The sequence below is a fragment of the Aquarana catesbeiana genome, linkage group LG01 (genome assembly GCF_042186555.1).
Source record: "Aquarana catesbeiana isolate 2022-GZ linkage group LG01, ASM4218655v1, whole genome shotgun sequence".
Taxonomy (NCBI): Eukaryota; Metazoa; Chordata; class Amphibia; order Anura; family Ranidae; genus Aquarana; species Aquarana catesbeiana.
The window spans coordinates 131554274-131575266 of NC_133324.1; the positions used below are offsets into that span (position 1 = coordinate 131554274).

A 20993-nucleotide genomic window follows, 5' to 3' on the forward strand; every position below is an offset into this window, starting at 1 on the left:
AGTATCTGATTTATTTTTAAAGTGGAACTTCACTCTCTCCATCAACATCGACTATTTTTAACCACTTAAGCCCCGGAAGGTTCACCCCCCCCCCCTTCATGACCAGGCTGTTTTTTGCGATACAGCACTGCGTTACTTTAACTGACAGTTGTGTGGTCGTGCGACACTGTACACAAATAAAATGTATGTCCTTTTTTTCCCCACAAATAGCACTTTCTTTTGGTGGTATTTGATCACCTCTGTGGTTTCTTATATTTTGCGCTATAAACAAAATAAGACTGACAATTTTGAAAAAAAAAAACAATATTTTTAACTTTTTTCTATAAAACACATCCAATAAAATTTTTTAAAAAATCTATTTTCTTCATCAATTTAGATCAACATGTATTCTGCTACATATTTTTGGTAAAAAAAATCCCAATAAGCGTATGTTGATTGGTTTGCGCAAAAGTTTATTGTGTCTACAAACTATGGGATGGATTTATGGACTTTATTTTTTATTAACAATGGCGGTGATCAGCGATTTTTAGCTAGACTGCGACATTGCAGCGGACAAATTTGACACTTTTTGGGGACCAGTGACACTAGTACAGTGATCAGTGCTAAAACAATGCACTGTTACTGTACTAATGACACTGGCAGGGAAGGGATTAACATCAGGGGCTATCAAAGTGTTAAATGTGTTCCCTGGGAATGCTTGCTAACTGTGTAGGGGATGCTCTGACTGGGGGAAGACAGAGATCTGTGTTCCTGCTTAGCAGAAACCCAAGATCTCCATCTTCCCCTCGGACAGAACGGCGGTCTGCCTATTTTTACGTAGGCGGACCGCCGTTCTGCCTCTCCCACAAGCGGTTGCAGGGTGCCGGCGAACATTGGGTCCGCCGGCCCTGCTGATTGGCTCCCGCTGTGTCCAATCACAGCGAGGGCGGGTCGCGGGCAGCGCATGTGCGCCCCAGACCCTTTGCATGAAATCACGTACAGGTACGTGATTTTGCGCAGTGGGGCAGTCCAGAAGTGGTTATTCATTATGCTGCTAGCATTAGTAAATAGATAGGAAAGTATATTTACTTGTTTTAAACTTTTTTTTTTTTGCATTACTTTAGTAACTTCCTGGTTTCCAGGCCTAGGCAAATGAAGTCATACATTCCAGGAGTCTTTAGGAGGGGGAGGAGGGGTTTTCTCAGTTTAAGCATACCGTCCTGCCTACATGCCTGAGCTACACCAAAGTTCACCAAAGTAAGAGCAAATCCACAGACCATTATCACCAGAACAAGTGTTCTCATGGAGGACTTTTACTCTAATCACCAACTCAAAATTTGGGATTTTCCCCCAGGACAACGGTCATCTTGGCAAGTACAGAGGATCTCAGCAGCAGTAAAAACATGACATAGGTCATAAGGAGTGTGCTCCAGGTCGTGCAACTGCAAGGACGTCACATTGGGAGCAGCGGTTGTGTCCATGCAGTCACCGCGTCCCATTTGACAGCAATGGAACTGCCTGCAATGGGATGCATGGAACACCTGTACATCCCCATGCGGGTAAACATGTACACTTATGTACGCCCCATATGGATGAGGCCTAACTCTTCACCACTCTAGAAAAATGGCTTTAGATATACTTTATTATTATTATTAATATATTATTATTCTTTTAGAGGCAGCAGATTTTTTAATTGTAAGGTCATTGATATGGTTACCACCCCAGACTCCACTTGATGACCGTCTCTGTATTTTTTAATAGGTTTGCCTCAGCTTGTGACGATGGATCAGTCCTGGTGTGGGATCTTCAGGTATTCAACCTATAATGGCTATCTTGACCTAGTAAACTGTAGTCATTGACCAGCAAATGCACAGCTAAATGTATATAGTTTCAACTTGTGATTTGCTTAACTTTCTTCTTTGGATAATACAGTAAAGGACCGAGATGCATTTTTCTTGAATTTCCTTTGTGTTTCATAATGAAATTGTTAGCTAGAAAAATTTAGAATGCCAAGAGCTAAGGATTCTCATAAAAAAAACTTTTTTCAATTCTGATAGGTGATTGAAAACATGTCCTAAAACTATGTCTTCCACTACAGATTTTCTATGATACATTTTAGCTATGTATGTCCAACACTGTTAGGCCCCTTTCACACGGGACGGATCCGTGATGATCCGCCCCGTGAACCTCCGCTTGCTCAGCGGGGATCGCTCCGTTGATCCCTGCTGAGTTGGCAGATGACAGGGCGGTCCCTGCAAACTGTGCAGGGACCGCCCTGTCAGATCTCCGCTCTCCCCTATGGGGGATCGGATGAACACGGACCGTCTGTCCGTGTTCATCCGATCCGCTCTGCAGATGGATAGAAAAATAGGATTTTCCTCCGTCTGCAGAATCGGACGAGAGCGGGGCCAGATGATATTGGGTGTCAGCGGATGTTCATCCCGCTATCCCATAGGGATGTATGTATGTCCGTATTTCATCCGAAAACGGATGGATGAAATACGGACATACGGTCCGCACGTGTGAAAGGGGCCTTAAGCTTCATGCACACTGGACGTTTTTACAGCTGCTGTTTTTGGCTTCAGACGTTTTTTTCTGCAGCTAATAAACTCCCCTGCATGTTATCCTATGTGTCCATGCACACATATGCTGTTATCAGCAATTTTTGGCTGGGGCGTTTTCTGGCTAGAAAAACCCCCCAGAACTAGTGGGTTTTAAGGAGATTTTCAGCTGTAAAAACACTCTAACTCTTAAAAAAAAAAAAAGAAAAACAGCTTAAAAAAACGATTAAAAACATGGCTATTCTGCGTTTATCAGTGTTTTTGGGCCATAAGCTTTAATGGCAGTATAGTTTTGCTAAAAAAAAAAAAAAAAAAAAAAACGCTACTGCAAAAACACTGAAAAACTCACTCTACAGCTTTTGTACAGCTAACGTTACTGACTTTTTTAATAACGTTCAGTGTGCATGAGGCCAGAAAATGAACCTCCGGGAATAATGCACATATTGAAGTTGAACAGCAGAGAGAAGGAATGCTAACCTTATAGTAAGAAAACATACTATGACACATATGCTGCTGACAGTAAACAATATACCACATATATAAGTTGAATTACTTTTAACCATTTCAGCTCTGGAAAATTTTTAAGAAAAACCCAATAAACAAAAATGTAAAAATCTAATTTCTTCATAAATTTAGGCCAGTATGTATTCTGCTACACGTTTTTGTTAAAAAATCCCAATAAGCGTATATTAATTGGTTTACGAGAATGTTGGAGGGCCAACAAACTATGGGATATTTTTACTGGAATTTTGTTTGTTTTTTTTGTTTTTTTAATACTAGTTATGACGGTGATGGCAGGGGCGTTTTTTGGCAGCTGTTTTCAGCTGAAAAAATGCTGATAAACGCTCAAAAATGCAGCTCACCAGGTTTTTTTTTACATTTTTAATCCATTGGGAAAAAAAACGCTATTGCAAAAACGTTGAAAAACTCACTGCAAAGCCGCTGCCATTTTTATAACGTTATTTTAATGTCCAGTGTGCATGAGGCCATAGTGGGACTGTGATAGTTTGGTGGGAAGTCTGACACTAACTGACACTTAGTGGAAACTAGTGACACTAATACAGTGATCAGTGCTAAAAATATACATTGTCACTGTACTAATGACACTGACTGGGAAGGGGTTAACATCTAGAGCGATGAAAGGGTCAAATGTGTGCCTAACAGTGCTTGGTGTGTTTACTGTGAGGTGCTTTTACTAAGGGATGTGCCAGTTTTTATTCCCTGCAGGGAAACAAAAACTGGCACATCCCTGCTGACAGGACTAAGCTCTGTATTGTTTACACTGACAGATCTGTGTCCTGTCTTCCTCCTCGCTGATCAGCGGGTGCCGGAGGTCATCCATTGACCAGCACCCTCTGATTGCCTTGTGCTGTGACTAATCACTGCACAGCCAGCGCTCCCGCCCCCTAATTGGAAGTGCTGGATCACGTACTAGGTACGTGATTCGGCACAGGAGAACCGCTTTCCCGCCGTGCTCCTACTTGAGGCGGTCAGCAAATAGTTAATACCAATGGTGTACAGATTGTTGAATGCCATAAGTGGTTTTCCCCAATAAATACACATTCAGGCCAAAAGTTTGTGACCCCCCTGAACATCACAACTATCTATATGGCTAAACTTATGTGGGCACCCCTCCAAACTATTTTCAGTATTGTAAATGCTGCAGTTTGGTGAAGGACATTTCTCTGTTCCAGTATGACTCTACCCCTGGGCTCTCAAAACCAGCTAAGCAAAGATGTTGGTTGGTTGCGTTTAATGTGCAGGAACTCAAATGGCTTGTACAGAAATCTGACCTCAACCCTTTTGAACACTTTTGGGATGAATCTGAATGCCAAGTGTGAGCCATGTCATCTTGTCCAACATACATGACCTTACAAATGCTCTTTTTCCTAAATGGGCACAAATTCCCACACACTACACTGTAAAATCCTGAAAAAAAAGCCTTTTTAGACATGTTTAAGCTGTTATTGCCACAAAGAGAGGGGGGATTCAAAATTTGGTGTCCAAGTTCTTATAGATGCAATGTTTGGGTGTCCACAAGTATTTGGCTATAGAGCATGTTTATTTGATAAAGTGCTATTAATATATCAAAGCAAAAGGGAAAACATTCTGTACATACTGTACACATCCGATGCCAGATAAGATATGATAGATGCGAATTGCAGAAAAGGGTATTTATTATTTTTAACTGTTGTATGGTTATCGGAAGCAAGAATTATTTTCTTTTGTGTATCTTTGTATGTTTATGTATTTTATAGTTATGTATCAGTGCTGTTATAATATTATAATGCTATCCTATATTACTACTACTTTTCAGACTGGAGAAGTCCTTTTTGAGCTCCATGGTCACAATCAGAAGATTACCGCTATAGCTGTATTTCCCACCAGTGAAACTTACTATGTGAAGGCTAACCTGATACTTACTGCATCGTCCGATAAGACAGTAATTGTATCCTTAAAGCTGAAGGTTCATCTGCCGATGTTTTGTCTTCTCTGGTTCCTCCTTCCACCATTCATTAACCTTTAACACAACTTTATTTTAGACCTTGTGATGTCATTACAAGGTCACTGTGCTTCGCTATGCAGGACAGGCGATGATGTCAGGTTGGAGGGACCAACAGAGTAACCTACATAGCTTCCTGAAAACACCACAGAACCCTACCCCAGTATTTCTCTCAAGAGTGCTCAGCCCTGATGCAAGCAATGACCTGGCTCCTGAAAGGATGATGAGAATGACATCCATCCATCAGGGTATTTTGTTATTCTGGAGGAGTAGGCCTATACTGGCAGGCTGCATTTTCATGCTGATTGTCCTTGGTAACATCCATGTGTCATGCTGAGACTCCATGATTGAAAGACATGAAATCCAATGAATGAACACCTGTTCAATTGCTTGGTAACACAAATTGATAATCAGCCAATCACATGGCAGCAATTCAATGCATTTAGGCATCTAGGCATGGTGAACGACTTGCTGAAGTTCAAACCAAGCATCAGAACAGGGAAGAAAGGGGTTTTCAAGTAACTTTGAACGTGGCATGGTTGTTGGTGCCAGACGGGCTGGTTTGAGTATTTAAAAAACTGCTGATCTACTGGGATTTTCACGCCCAGCCATCTCTCAGGTTTACAGAGAATGTTCAGAAAAAGAGAAAGCATCCAGTGAGTGGCAGTTGTGTGGACGAAAATGCCTTGTTGTCAGAGGAGAGTGGGCAGACTAGTTTGAGATGATAGAAAGGCAATAATAACTCTCATATCCACTCGTTACAACCAAGCGATGCAGAATACTATCTCTGAATGCAAAACACATTGAACCTTGAATCAGATGGGCTACAGCAGCAGAGGACCACACTGGGTGCCACTCCTGTCAGTTAAGAACATGAAACTGAGGCTACAATTCACACAGGCTCACCAAAATTGGACAATAGAAGAAAAACTTTGCCTGGTCTGATGAGTCTGGATTTCAGCTGCGGAATTCAGATGGTAGGGTCAGAATTTGGTGTAAACAACATGAAAGCATGGATCCATCCTGCCTTGTATCAATGGTTCAGGCTGGTGGTGGTGCTGTAATGGGGTGTGAGTGATATTTTCTTGGCACACTTTTGGCCCCTTAGTACCGACTGAGCATCATTTAAATGCCACAGCCTACCTGAGTATTGTTGCTGACCATGTCTATCCCTTTATGACTACACTGTACCCATCTTCTGATGGTGACTTTCAGCAGGATAATGCACCATGTCACAAAGCTCAAATCATCTCACCACTGGTTTCTTAAACATGACAATGAGTTCACTGTACTCAATGGCCTCCACAGTCACCTGATCTCAATCCAATAGAGCACCTTTGGGATGTGATGGAAGAGGATATTCTCATCATGGATGTGCGGCTGACAAATGCAGCAACTGCGTGATGCTATCCTGTCCATATGGACCAAAATCTCTGAGGGATGTTTCCAACACCTTGTTGAATCGATGCCACAAAGAATTTAACGCAGTTCTGAAGGCAAAAAGATAAAAGCACATGGGAAGCCAGCCTTCAGATACTGTTTTGTTGATTTTAAACCTCAGACTTAGCCATCCAATTACATATGAGCCATTATGATGAATCATTTAAGTGTGTGTCCAAATTTTAGCTTGAGCTGCTAATTATTTTTTTTTTATTTTTTTACACAATGGGTGACTAAGATAAATAAAATTAAAAAAAAAAAACATAAAAAGAAGCCTAAAGCTCCAACTGTTGGCGGATAGAAAACTACATAATATGCATATGTATTTTTTTTATTTACCTGACTTAAATATATATTTATACAATTTTTGAATGCGTTTTTCTTTCTTCTGCATATAATTAATAAGTAAAAAATATACCAAATCACTACAGATTCCTATTGAGGTATCTCTAAAAATTTGAAACAATGACAGAGCAGTAACTGAGCTCAGCATTTTGAGAACTTGTGGATGTAAACCATCTAGTCCAGGTACTTTATTCACATTTTTGTGATTAGTTTTTTTTTCTGCTTCATATAACTAGAAAACAAGTCTCAGAAAAAGGCTTATGTATTTGCATGTCTCTCACTGTGGATTCTGTAAGAATTTAAAAAATGTAGTATTGAATAATTATGTCAAATAATCGTCCTTCCAAAAACATTCCTTAATAGCTCAAGTCAGGCTTGGGATTGTGAAAGTGGACAGCAGTGGCGAAAAACTTCAGATTTTCATTCTACTGTAAAGGTGAGTTAAAAATGCTTTGTATCTGCATTTTTTAAACAAAATGTCTTTGCGAGTTGGGGTACTTCTGCCAGTCACTGTAGAGGCCAGTTTTGGCGAGACGTTGTCGGATTGAATTATCTTTCAAGTTCCTTTATATCACTCAGGTGATGACATTTATCTGCAGTAGTTTAAATCTCTGCCTTGTACCAAAGCCATAATGAAGAGTTCTTGCGTGATAATTTTACTTTTTTTAAAGAGGTTTAGCAGCTTAAATTTGATTATTTGATTTCAACCTCTTTGTTTAACGTATATAGAGGTCCTTTTCACCCACTAGCAATATCGGGACCCTTGGGTAAACAGTTGGGTAGAGCAATGTGTCTCAACCTTTTTTTCAGTCAAGGCACCTTTTAAAATGATGCACAATCTCAAGGCACCCCATTTATAATAAATAGCCTTTGTACATTGGTACTGACTAGTATTCCAATGTTTCTCTTCTCCCTCACTTAGCTAATGTGACCCCAGTGCCGATAGAGAGGGGCATGGGAGGGGCAAACAAATATGTGCAGGTGCCCAATGTCCTCCTTATCCACTGACAATGTAATTTGTTGTTAGGCCAGTGACTAGAAGGTTGTAATGGTGCACAACGAAAGCCTGTGGCTTTGTGTAACTAAAAGGCAGGCTTGATCCACCCACTGGCTTGTATGTCATTTTATAGCAATTTTTAGGCATTTTGGCTAGACACCCCTGAAAAAACCTGAAGGCACCCTGGTTGAAAAAGGCTGGGGTAGAGAAAAGACCCATCCATTTAGATTTAGCAGCACTGTGGATTGCCATCTTGGATACCAAGTTTCACTTTCAAATAGTGCTTCAGGTAAAATGCGTCTGAACTGTGAAGCAGCTAGAAACATTTTGCTTACTTGTGACCGCTATCATATCTTCTTATAATTTCTTGCTATCCCTTCTTACTTAGTCTGTGAGGTTTCACCCAGTATTCCTCGTCAGATTGACCAACTTGGGGATAACCTATAAAAGCAGCAGACTTTGAACTATTTCTGATGCCACCACTTATGCCTTGAAACTTATGTGCTCCTAGTATGTTCTCACATGATGTGTAGGTGGAACCACTAAGTGATCCTGTTCAACTTTTCACTAGTCGCTTGCCAACCCATCCACTCCCATTCCGTTCCCTTACAACACTCAAAGATGAGCAATGCTGGGAGTTGTGATTCAAGCAGTTGCATCCATAGTATACATTACTAACAGTATTCATGGAAAAAGAAGCCTCCTTTTGTTTTGGCCATTTTAAGACATTGAGGACTTCAGAAAGCAAGTAGGAAGCTTAAATTCTCAACTGATTTCATGGTGCTCACTAGAGCTTTGGTAGCAGCTGAATATGATGGGTTGATTACTAGGAGGCCCTTGTCAATGCGTGTTTATATTGTGCCTGGAGATCTGCTTTGAGGCAGCATGTGTGAATAGACCCTTTTCTGTCTTGTTTTGGAAGGTGGATGCCTTTAGGGCAAGTCAGCAGTGGTCAATTCCCACATTCTTACAAGTCCCATAAAGATTTGTCAAATTTTTCTGTTTGTTCTAATTTTTCATGTGTATTCTGTTCTGACGGACATGATTACATGCACAGTTGGTAGTATAAATTGTACTGTGTAATATGTTATAAAGGTAATGATCAGATTGTCTTATCTTTTATAATACAGACCTTAATAGTTGTCCAGAGCTTGGATGTCTGGCTTTCTGGTGGATCTGAGCTCCGGGTGTGGAATCGCAATTTCAACCTCTTGGGAGAGACAGGATTCTTTTCTGATGGAGGTTTGTAAAACAATTGTGTTCTTAACCTCAGCAATCAACTTGATATAAGGTAGATAAGGATGCTTCCATTTTTGATAACCCTCAGAAAAAGTTTTAGTTGCCTGGCTGTCATAATGACCCTCTGACTTCAATACCTTCGATGGCCTGGAACAAGTACAAAGTTAGAGTAAAATTGAAACTTGATTTGCATGCATGTTCTAGATTAGCGATTTATAAAGTATTAAAGCAATGAATTTAGAATGGCATCCAGGAGACAGCATTTTCAAAAGGAATACTCCGCTATGAAAGCGTTTTATCTTTTGTTTAACCCCTGACTGTGACAGTGCTCACCTGCTCGGTAGCCATCCTGCTGGTTTCCGATCATTAGTACAGACCAAGAGCTGTCTTTGACAGCTTGGACTCTGCTGGAAGCGTTCATTTAGTCTACAGGAATCTCTGCCACCAATAGATGCATATGTGCGGTGTGTGGGCGTTAAACCACACCCTCTTTGCCTAATATGCATTACGTGGACAGCAAGAGGTTGAGTATAGTTTTTTTTTTTAAAAACAATAGGAGATATTACTAGAGAGGGTGAACTTCTAACCTTTGACCAATTGAAAAAAAGACATAGTATAGTATAGTTTTTTTTTTTTTTTTTTTTTTTTTTTTAAAGAGACTCTAAGAAAAAGAGAGAGAAAAGAGATAAGCTGCTGCAGGTTTAAAGCTCAGGCACCCTAGAGATCCATGTTTTTGTGTGTGTGTTTTTTTGTTGGTTGTATTGTATCTAAGAGCCCTTTCACACTGCAGCGCTATTAGCGCTATTGCGCTATTGCGCTAATAATAGCGCCTACAAACCGACCCGAAAGTGCCGCTGCATGTATTCCTGCGTGAAAGCCCCGAGGGCTTTCACACTGGAGCGATGCGCTGGCAGGACGGTAAAAAAAGTCCTGCCAGCAGCATCTTCGGAGCGGTGAAGGAGCGGAGTGTATACCGCTCCTTCACCGCTCCTGCCCATTGAAATCAATGGGACAGCGCGGCTATACCGCCGGCAAAGCGCCTCTGCAGAGGCGCTTTGCGTTGGTATTTAACCCTTTCTCGGCCGCTAGCGGGGGTAAAACCGCCCCGCTAGCGGCCGCATGCCGCCGGTAAAACGCTGCTAATAATAGCGGCGTTTTACCGCCAACGCCGCCCCCCGCCCCAGTGTGAAAGGGCTCTTAAAGAGGTTCTAAAGATTTTTTGCCCTAATGCATTCTCTGCATTAGCCACATTTGTGGAGCATTTGTGATATTGTTGTCACACGCACACAATGACCACTGTTTATCATAAATTCCTGCAACTGCTTCAGAGTTGCTGTAGGCCTCTTGGTAGCCTCTCTGAGAAGTTTCCTCCTGTAACTTTCACCCAGTTTAAAGCGACGTCCTGATCCAGGGAGCATCTGTGTTATACCAAATACCTTCCACTTCTTTATAATAGACTTCACTGTGCTTCTAGGCATTGATAAAGCATTTGACATTTTTTTGTATCCATCGCCTGACTTGTGCCTGTCCACAACTTTATCCCGGATCTTTATCCGATCTTTTGACAATGCCTTGCCACCCATAGTTGATTGTTTGCTTCAGTTGCACTACCAAGGACTGAAATGCTCTAAGAAAGCTCTTTTCATGCTGAGCTAATCAAAATGACCAAAGCTGATCACAGTTCAAAGTCAAATGGCTTTGTGTACCATTTGAGAAGTTGATTAGCTACACCTGATTGAGTTTACAAGTCATTTTTAGGAGGGGGTGATTCTTTTTTTCAAATTTTTTTTTTTTATTATTTATTTTTTACTGACATGTTGGTGTTCTATCTTTTACTTGGATGTTATAAGTTCCACTGAGTAAATACAACTGGATAAAAAAAATGTATGTCTTGATTTCAACCTGCAAAGCAACAAAATGTGATTATTTTAAAGGGGGGTGATTCTTTTTTTATACACATTGTATATGAACAGATGTAATTTGCAATGGCAAGAAGGAGTTATGTTTACTTGAATACTAAAAACGTACCACCATATCCTTTGTCTTTTAAGGTATTCTAGCATTGATTGAACTGCCCAAGAATTGTGTAGCGGCAGCAGTTGGAAAAGATTTGAGTAAGTTTCTTTTTTTTTTTTTTGGTTTTTGTTTTGTTTTTTATTTCATTTCAGAGTAGCTTTACATCGGTGATTTAAGGGAGCAGTAAATTAAGGTTGACTTAAAGTGGAACTTTAAGTAAAAAAAGAAAAAAAATTTGCGAGCAGGATGTTTTTTTTTTTTTTTTGGTATAGACAGGTGCCCCAAAACTTTTGGTAATATAGTGTATGTGATAAACATAAATATTTAAATCTGTGACGTGTTACTAGTGCAATGCAATATAGTGTATGTGTCTTTGTGTTGCACAGCTATACTTTTCTCTAATAGCTTTTAATGAGTCTTTGCTCCAATAAGGCTAACTGCAATAATTAAAGTGGGCTAGTGCACTGAACCACCTACAAGCTTCTTGCACTGTATATCTCTTGTGAAGTGGGGAGATCTACAGAACCCAAGGAAATTCCTAGCCCTCCTCCCTCATCCTTTACCTGACCAATGAAAACATCCTTCTAAACCTATCCCTAGATTTCAGTGGTCTGACCTTAGCTTCAGGGGTTAGGGCTTGGTAAGGCTCGATTCACACTGGGGCAACACGACTTCAGCGCGACTTTGTACCGCGACTTTAGCGCGACTTTAGCGCGACTTCGGCAAATTACGAGGCGACTTGAAGTCGCCTCCATGACAGGCGACTTCGCCTGTGGCCAATCACCTCTCTGGGAGGGAGGGGGGAGGGAGGGGTTTTCCCTGCAAAGTCGCTTGACTTTACAGAGAGATCCAACTTGCAGGCGACTTACATTGAGTTGAATGGGTACAAGTCGCCTACAAGTCGGATAGAAGTAGTACAGGAACCTTTTCTGAAGTCAGAGCGACTTCAGTAGTGTCAATTAAGATGCTCCCATTGCCTACCATGATAATCTAAATGCAAAGCGACTTGGGGCGACTTGAGGGCGTACAAGTCGGATCCCAAGTCGCCCCAGTGTGAACCGACCCTAAGATGAGCCCTTAGTAACAATGTGTCAATCACAAAAGCCTATGCTGTGTTTCAACATTAACATAAGGCACTTTCTCATGACTGTTTTTTGCCAGGGCTTTTAATAATTCAAGAAGGGTGACTGTTTTATCATAAGAGGGACCTTCCATGCTAGCACCTCTTCATTAAAGTTCCTAATCTTTGTGTGGAAAAGCAGATTTTCTAAGCATACCTGGAAAAAACACATTTAGGACCCATAAGTTGTGGTAGCACACCCAGCTCACTTATTTAACTTTGTGTTGTAGGTAATCTTAACTTGTGGTACCTCACTCCTTTGTGTAATGCGTGGTACCTCCTTTGTGTAATGCGTGGTACCTCACTCCTGTTTGTAATGCATGGTAACTCACTCCTGTGTGCTGCACTGGACAGAAATGCTGCAGGTCTGATTTTGGGTCTAGTATTCTTTGGCAGCCCATTCACATAAGTAGGCTACCTTAATATTACCCTGGTGTATATGGATCTTCAAAATGTGATTTGACCTTTTAGAAAGTACCTGCATACACATACTGTATATCTGAGATGTCTTCTGCAGAAAAAAATAAATGTCTGTGTTTGTGTCCAGTTAGGGTACATGCACCCAGCTGTGATAAAAAAAAAAAAAAAGCAAAAAAACAAAACCAAAGCTTTTTTTGTTTTCAAATCCGACTGCAAGTGTATTGTTTTTAATGGGGACATGCATACAGATGAGTAATCATCAGTATCCGTATATTATCAGTTTATAACCAAAAATCATTTTGGTGCAAGAAAAACGATCTGTATGTGAGCAGGAAAATACTGATCTTATATGCTCGTGTACATGTAACCTTGTAGTACATTTTATTTAATAATAATATGCTCTCTTACTTATAGTTAAATGTCTGGCATTACTGTTTGTACATTTGGGTAACCTTTTGTTTGTTTTTTTTGTCTTTTAGTAATCTTTAAAATGGGCACGTCCAAAGAATTGGATAAATGGGATATTTTTCAGATTAAATACCTTTCAGGTCACCAGGACATTGTTCGAACAGTGATAAATGTCAACGGTTAGCATCTTTTTTTTTTTTTTTTTTTTTTTTTTTTCTTTGCTTTATTCTATGCACTTTCCAAACATTTTTGTATAATTAGTGTAAGGCCTCATGCACACTCTTGCTGGTAAACTGATGTTTAGGAGAAGTTGGACATTTTTTTCAGCTGCTCCTGAACTCTCCTCTATGTTATCTTATTAGTACATGTACACAGAGTCGTTTATAGTTGTTTTTAGGCAGTTGAGTTTAGAAGCATTTTTTGGAAAGCAAAAAAATGCATTCAGAACGGATGTTCCGAGGCATTTAAAACGCCAAATGCCTGTAACAGCTTGTAAATGCGGCAACTCGTGTTTAGCCGTGTTTCGTTTACAGGCACTTTTAATTTTTGACTATTTTGAAAAAAAAAAACGCTCCTAGATGCAAACGCAGCAAAACACGGCATTTTAACGCAGCAAAACTGATGTTTTTAAACGTCGGTTACTATCTGTCAAGTTGAAACGTTCAGGAGAGGTTGTAAAACGTCCCGTGTATGTTAAGCCTTATACAGACATGCAAAGCTTTAAAACTTAATTTATTTTTGTAATAAACATCATTTATATATTTATTTACAATTTATTCATTAAAAATGGTGTTCATCATACAGCAGAAGCCCAAACTGACAGGTTAGTTGTCCTTCAGCCTAGGATCACACTGCTGCGGGATTGAAATTAACTCGCACGATTTCATTCCAGTATGTCAGTCCAACAATTTCAGAGACGTCTGTGCGGTTTCCTGCACAGAAGTCTATTGAAATCGCACCTCAAATCACCAAAAGCAGTACAGAAAAAACTCTGCTGCTAGTAGTAACCATTGTATTTTTCCAGCCGGTAATACTCTCCGTGCATCCCCCTCCCATCCGCTAGCAGAGTACAATAGCGCAGCAGGAGGCATTCCCCCATAAACACTGACTGTGATGACAGGGGAATCAAGCGATTTTCTTTCCTTCAGCCTGTAGTGGAAGGAAAGAAAATCGTATCGTCTATGGCCAGCTTTAGAACTATAGGAAGCAATTGATTTTTGTGAATGTTCATACATTTTGTCTGCATTTTAAATGACTGTATAATACATAGTATGCCCTGTGTGAGTGAGCCATTTACTGGCACTGCCTGCTATTAGTATTGTAGTTTTGAGGGCTGCAGATAAGACATGTTTTTTTGTTGCGGTCAGTTATTGGGCCTAAATGTTGTTTAATAGCTAATTGAAATATTTTGTGTGCCATCTGTTTTGGTTTCTTATTCTGTAGAGTTAACATTTGTGAGCGGCTGTGATGCTGGGGAGCTGATTGTGTGGGATGCTTTAGACTGGTCTATCCAAGGCTGTGAAAGAAACTTCCCACACATATATGCACAGCAAGACTCTCCTCCAGAGAATAGACTGCTGCCAACACAAGAGGAGGTGTCCATACAACACCTGTCGTCTGATAGAGAGGTCTGTATTCTGTTCCTATTTCAGTTCTGATGACGTGCTGTACATTTTTGGAGCATAAGTAGTTTATTTACTGTCCTGTTTTTCTTTATTCTCTCCTTTTTTTTAAAGCTGATCTTCAGCTTTCACTGAAGTTTCACAGTCAAAAAATGTCAGTTTATTGAAAAAAAACAAGTATGGTACAAACAGGGTAGCAGATGGCAGTTGTTACAATGCGTAGTACAGGATTTAGTAGAGAAGGTACATAGACTTAATCAGGAAATATGATTGCATTTTATACACCTTTCGGGGTACCCAGGTCACAGTGGATTACAGAACAGGAATAACAGTCATTTGTTCAATAGAGTCAAAATGGCCTTTCAGCAAAATGTACCAGTAAAAGGAAGGGAGGTAGGCAAGGAGAGGGAGGGAAGGGAGAAAAAGAAAAGGGAGGGAGAGAAGGGGGGAAAGGGCAGCGGGGGGAAAAGGGTTAAGGCACCACACATGACATTCAATTGTGTCACTCATTGCACTCATGCCCTCCAAGGTAACCAAATACCATCAAACTTTTTGGGACATTCCTATTCAAATAGGTTATTTTATACAGTGGTAAGGCACTATGGTATTTTCCCAAAGAGTAACCATTGGGGAGGGGGTGCAGAGTTCCATTTAGGTAGAATAGTTTTAGCATAATAAAGCAGGAAAGAAATCAGGAGTTTGCTGTATTGGGGCCTCTGGTCTTCCTCCTGTATTCCAAGCAGAGTCAGCTCTGGAGACTGGACCAAGGACAGCCCAAGGCGCTCATTAATGGCTTCAAATATCGCTGCCCAGAATCGAGCTACTCCAGGACATATCCAGAACATATGGTAATACAGGGGATATCAGTTTCCCAAGCCTCCCAGAGCCTCTCCAGCCTGGGGGAATCCAAGCTGAGCAGCGACAAGTAGAGGGAAGAGAGAGGCTTGGAAAGTGATTTCTGAGCTAAAAGCTCCTCTATGGGGTCCATTGACATAACGATAGGCCCCGGAATTTCACTGAAGTTTAAATAGTTAATTTGGGCCAAGCTGGTCTAAATGAACTATTAACTTTACTTACTGATGCAGCGGCTGTGCTGCGTGCACTGTATGAATGTTCTTTAGCCTCGACTACATACAGTATAAAGCTCTGTGTTCTGGCAGTGGGGTGAGAACTTCTCGTCCAATGCCTGAAACAAATTTGAGTCGGACTGAGCGCTGCTCGGTCATTCACAGGAAGCTTTGAATTCACTGAATACAAAGCTTCCTCTGATTGGTCGAGGTGGAGAGCCAGGCAGATGGTGTGACAATCTCTGCGTTACGCTAGTCAGAGGAAGTTTTGTATTCAATCATAGAATACAAAGCTCTCTGTGAATCGCTGAGCATAACTCAATCCGGCTTGAATTTGTTCCGTGAACAGGACAGGAAGTTCTTGTTTCGCTCCTAAAACACAGTGCTGTATACTGTATGTAGTTGAGGCAACTTGCAGTTTATACAGTTCACTCAGACACTGCATCTATTAGTGAAGTAAATAGTTTGCTTGAACTTGCTTGGTCTTCACTAAAAGCAGGAAACTGACAATAATTTAATATGATTACAGTAATGTATGTGTTATTTCCCTGCAGTGTGTCTACGTGGCAGTGGGAAGAGGAATTTATGTTTACAACTTACATACAAAGAGAGTTATTGCTTTTCAGAAGAACGCTCATGACTCCAGTATACAGCACATGGCAAACATTCCAAACAGGTATCAAGTCTTAATAGCATATTACTTTTTAAAATAATTGTAAATACAAATATAATTTTACACAACTATCGGCGGCTTTGCAGATCTGTGGCTGGAAAACTGTTTCAATACAGTATTTCTGAATGTATTTATTCAGTACATGCTTTTCGTGTTCATTCAATGCAATTCAGCGGCTGGTGTCTGGTGCGGTCCGGCTGAGATCAGCACAGTGATGATGTGCTGATCTCTGTGCATCACACTGTTTCTCTTTTTTTTTTTTTGTCACACAGACATCTCAAATAGTTGAATTGTCAACGGTGTGGTGCGAGGTAGTGGATTGCTGTGCACTGCGTTGCTCTGAAAACAAGTACTGCATGCAGCACTTTTTTTTTTAGTGCACATCTCCCACACACCACCGCCACGCGGCGGTCTGAACTGGGCACATAGGGAGACAAGGAATTTTCCCTTGTCATGCGTAGGACTTTGGTGGAATAGCCACCTAACACTGTCCCACCACATCTGATGTGACCTTAACCTAAAAGTAGATTTTCTGCCTAACATTAAAGGGGTTGTAAACCCTCAAAGTTTTTTACCTCTAATGCATTCTGTGCATTAAGGTGAAAAACCTTCTGTATGAATGATTTGAATGAATGATTTGTATAGCGCTGCAAATGCGAACTGAATCGCCTCAAGGTGCTAGATCCGTCCGTTCTGTAGTGCAGTACCCCCCCAGAGCCCCCCTTTTACTTACCTGAACCCGATCGTTCTATCGACAGGGATGAGCACAGCAGCTCCAGCTGCTGTCTCGGGTCCTCATTGGATAGATTGATAGCAGTGCAGCCATTGGCTCCCACTGCTGTCCATCAAATCCAGTGACACAGGGGGCGGGGCTGAATCCTGCTGTCTGTGTCAATGGACGCAGCAGCAGGACTCGGGAGCACACCCGCATGGGTGCCCCCTTGGAAAGCCAGAAGCGCCGCTGTGGGGCCCCAGAAGAGGAGGATTGAGACCACTGTGCAAAACCTTTGCACAGAGGAGGTAAGTGTACCATGTTTGTTATTTAAAAAATACAAAAAACAAAAAAAACAAACAAAAAAAAAAAAAAAACCTTTACAACCCCTGTTAGTAGCCTGAAAGCTGTATTAAACCCCAAAACAAACATATATTATATTGCAGCTAACCAATTCTTAGGTGTGATGGCTGCATTTATTTTCTATTATAGGCTTTCTTCCTTCTATTTTCATCTGGTGATCTGGCCAGTAAGTTTGTTTTTCAAAAGAACAAGCTCTCCAGCAGAATGTACCAGTTACAGAGATTAGACAAACCATATAACTCTAGCAGGGGTGCTTAAATTGATTAGCTTTTATTTATTTATGTAAAATGTTTATCTTCTTGGGTTCCCCACTGGTGCTTTTAGCCAGTCCTCTTCCTTGTGTGCTCCCATAACAAGCCACTTTCTATTGGGCACACCCGTGGGCTTGATCCCGAGCCAGGCTGTGTGCTTCTATTGACACACATAGCGCAGCTCAGTCCCACCCCCAGCTCTCTGCTCACGTGATTTGATTGACAGCAGCAGGAGCCAGTGGCAGTGTGAACAGAGAGAGGAGAAAGCTGCTGGAGATGGGCACAGCGCTGGTCTGAGATCGGGCTCAAGTAAGTATACAGGGGGTGAGGAGTGGTACAAACACTGGGACATTTTTTATCTTAGTGCAGGGAATGCACACAAATGTAAAGGAAAAAAAATGTCCAGGCTTTACAACCATTTTATTAACTCGAGTTAGTAAAGTGTATTACTTTGACTACAAACTTTTTGTGAAATACTATTTGCACTTTGGCATGAATAATCATTTTAGTTAACATCTAGAAAATGTTTATACAGTAAATAGTTGTATTTATAGTGTTTCTTTATCCAGGCAACTCGTTTCATGTTCAGAAGATGGCAGTGTTCGTATTTGGGAGTTGAGATCAAAACCCCAACTCCAGGCAGAGTCTGTGCCAGCAGGTATGTAGTGATGGTTAACGTTAATACTAGAATGAAAAAATGAGAGTAAGGTATGTACAGAGATGCCAACATCCTAAAAACTGGAACAAGAAGGAACTGTGCACTATAAGTGCACCGAGGTCGCCCTTGGAGGATTTTTACTGGCAAGAGGTAAATGTATATCAAGAGTATTTTGTATAAAAATGCACTACAGTGCAAACTTTATTAAACATATAGAAAAATATATATAAAAGGTAACAATACAAATACAATTATACAAAGTGCAAATACAGACATAATATGCACATCCAATTGTATACAAAAGATATGACACCCCTGTGCCTACAGCCCGCAGCCTAAGGGTAAAAGGTCAAGCGGATGAAGTGTACAGCACGTGACCCGACATGTTTCGGAAATAGGTATGTATTACTCCTTCATCAAGGGATTTACAATTGGGTGATCAAATCTCTATATCAATCTGATTCATAAGGACAAACAGGTGATGACAAAGCAAAAATTGAACACCAGAGGTAGAGCAGGCTGGCTTAGAAAGTCCACAAAATGTGAGATGGACATCCACAGATGTAGGACTTAGCGCTGCAACACTTTCACAAGAGACGCCTGATTTAGGTCTTGTGGTTTTTAGATGATCTCCTGAGACACAGACCTCCGGGCAGCAGTTCAAAACAATAACGTTAATGCTACCATCATAATTGATAGTTATTTATTTTAAATTCTTTATAACAGAAACTGTATCACCATTCCAGAAAACAAATGACAAATCACGTCCATTTGCAATTCAAACAATACAGTGTTAGGTATTCATAAGGCCCACATTAGTAGTTATTTATGGCAGTTGTAGTTATCACTGGCTTATAGAGCAGTGCTGTTTTTGAGTGCAAGTCGTAGTCTATGTGGGAAAAGATATGGGAAAACAAAAAAAGGAGATCACTACATGCTGCTTTTTGTTTTTCTATTTCCCACACACTGGTCCATTATACCCCTGCTCCATATCCCACGCCACCATTTTTGCCGCCATATATTCACGTCATAGGTAGCCAGCTTCTTTTTCCTTGTTTTCTGTACCCGCTCATCGATAATTTCTTCAGCAGATCTCCTATAGTGCACGATCTGTAAGAAATCTGCCATGGTTTGTTATTGTCTATACATTGCCATGATGTTAGCAACATGAGCAAAAGTACATCAGCCAACACTCTTGTTGCTAAAAGGATGGCAATATTTACACAAAAAAGGCCTTTTTTCGAAGGTCTCACAAAATCTTGGGGGATAGTAGAGTTTGACTTCCTGGAAGGCAGTGGTGACGTAACCTTCCCGGTGGGCAGCGGTAAGGCACTGGCCAAGTCACTAGTGTTTCAGAAAGAAGAATTTATAGCAAAGTAATATACATTAAACAGAAGCTTTCAATGTGTTTTGAATTCAGTCGGCAGATCTACAATACATACATATGTTTTTTTGGGGGGGAGGGGCTCCACTTTAATAGAGAAAAGGCTTTATTGGTAAAGGTTGTTGAGTGTTGATTGACAGCTGTGTATGGCTTGCCATTTCCAATATTCACTTACTTGAATGTTTTCTTTTATTATAAGGAATTTATAGGTTGAAAATGCTAAATGTTTTTTTTCAGGTTTTTTCACTATGTGGGGCTTTGGAAAAGGCAATAAGCCGTCCAATCAAACGGTGAAGAAGATGAATGAAAATGGCATTGTAGCTTCCTTGGAGCTGATTGGAGATTTGATTGGACATTCTTCTGCTGTACAGGTAAAGGCTTTGGTTTCTGTGCAGGTGTACGTCAAGAAAATATGTCTCAGCAGGTAGTGCTAAGTGTAATAGTTTGCTGGGGAAAAAAAATAGAAATCTTGTGTGGCTTTTGTTATCACTGTTTTTTTCAGCAGGGGCTGAGTATTCTGCTTAGACTGCTAAGGCGGCCATACTGTAGATGGATCAAAATTCGGTCACTTCAGCAAGGACCAGCCAAATTTCTATCCAGGTGTGGCCACTGCAATTAAACTCCCGTTCAACCGCCCTGTCAAATAAAAGCTGCTCGATCAGCGGCTGCAGCGCTAATCTGTGTATTCTGACTAATGGGGGAGTCTCCCCACTATGAGAATACAATAGCACAGTGGAAGGATTCCCCCATCCACTTGAATATGTGGGTGGGGGAATTGGTTTAGTTGTTCCTGTTCTGCCCACTGGGAGAATGAAAAAACGGAACCATGTATGACCAACGTCAGCATAAAATGGGTCTAAGGCTCAGTTCACACCTATGCAGTTTGCTTTTAGTAATTTCTGCAGTGCTTTTGCTGTGCATTTTTGCAGATGTGATTTTGCTGCGATATGCATTTTGCATTCTTTATGCTTTTTTTTTTTTTTTTTTTGGCCAATTTGTTGGGCAAATTAAAAACCGCAAATCAAAGTAAAATTGTGGCAAAAACGCACTACATGCTTTTCTGCAGCTCCTCCACTGAAGTCTATTGAACCAAAAAAGCAAAAAAAAAGCACTGCTTTGTGTTTAAAAGAGTCCCTGACCCTTTCCAAAAATGCAGCGGCTAAAAAAAGCCTAGATGTGAATGTGTGCGATAGGAAACCATGTTAGATGAACTGTAGTGCATTTCTGCATAAAGC

At 40.7% G+C, this 20993-nt stretch overlaps 1 protein-coding gene across 1 annotated transcript in view; it reads left to right on the plus strand.

Moving 5' to 3' along the window:
- The window catches only part of WDR41 (WD repeat domain 41), a 50240-nt gene that overhangs the window by 22032 nt on the left and 7215 nt on the right, over positions 1 to 20993 (plus strand). The window contains exons 3-12 of the mRNA XM_073623906.1: positions 1741 to 1789; positions 4858 to 4989; positions 7202 to 7264; positions 8956 to 9067; positions 11116 to 11178; positions 13100 to 13207; positions 14472 to 14656; positions 16272 to 16393; positions 18286 to 18374; positions 19996 to 20129. Of these exons, the coding sequence (XP_073480007.1) occupies positions 1741 to 1789; positions 4858 to 4989; positions 7202 to 7264; positions 8956 to 9067; positions 11116 to 11178; positions 13100 to 13207; positions 14472 to 14656; positions 16272 to 16393; positions 18286 to 18374; positions 19996 to 20129 (1057 nt within the window). The remainder of the gene's footprint in view (positions 1 to 1740; positions 1790 to 4857; positions 4990 to 7201; positions 7265 to 8955; positions 9068 to 11115; positions 11179 to 13099; positions 13208 to 14471; positions 14657 to 16271; positions 16394 to 18285; positions 18375 to 19995; positions 20130 to 20993) is intronic.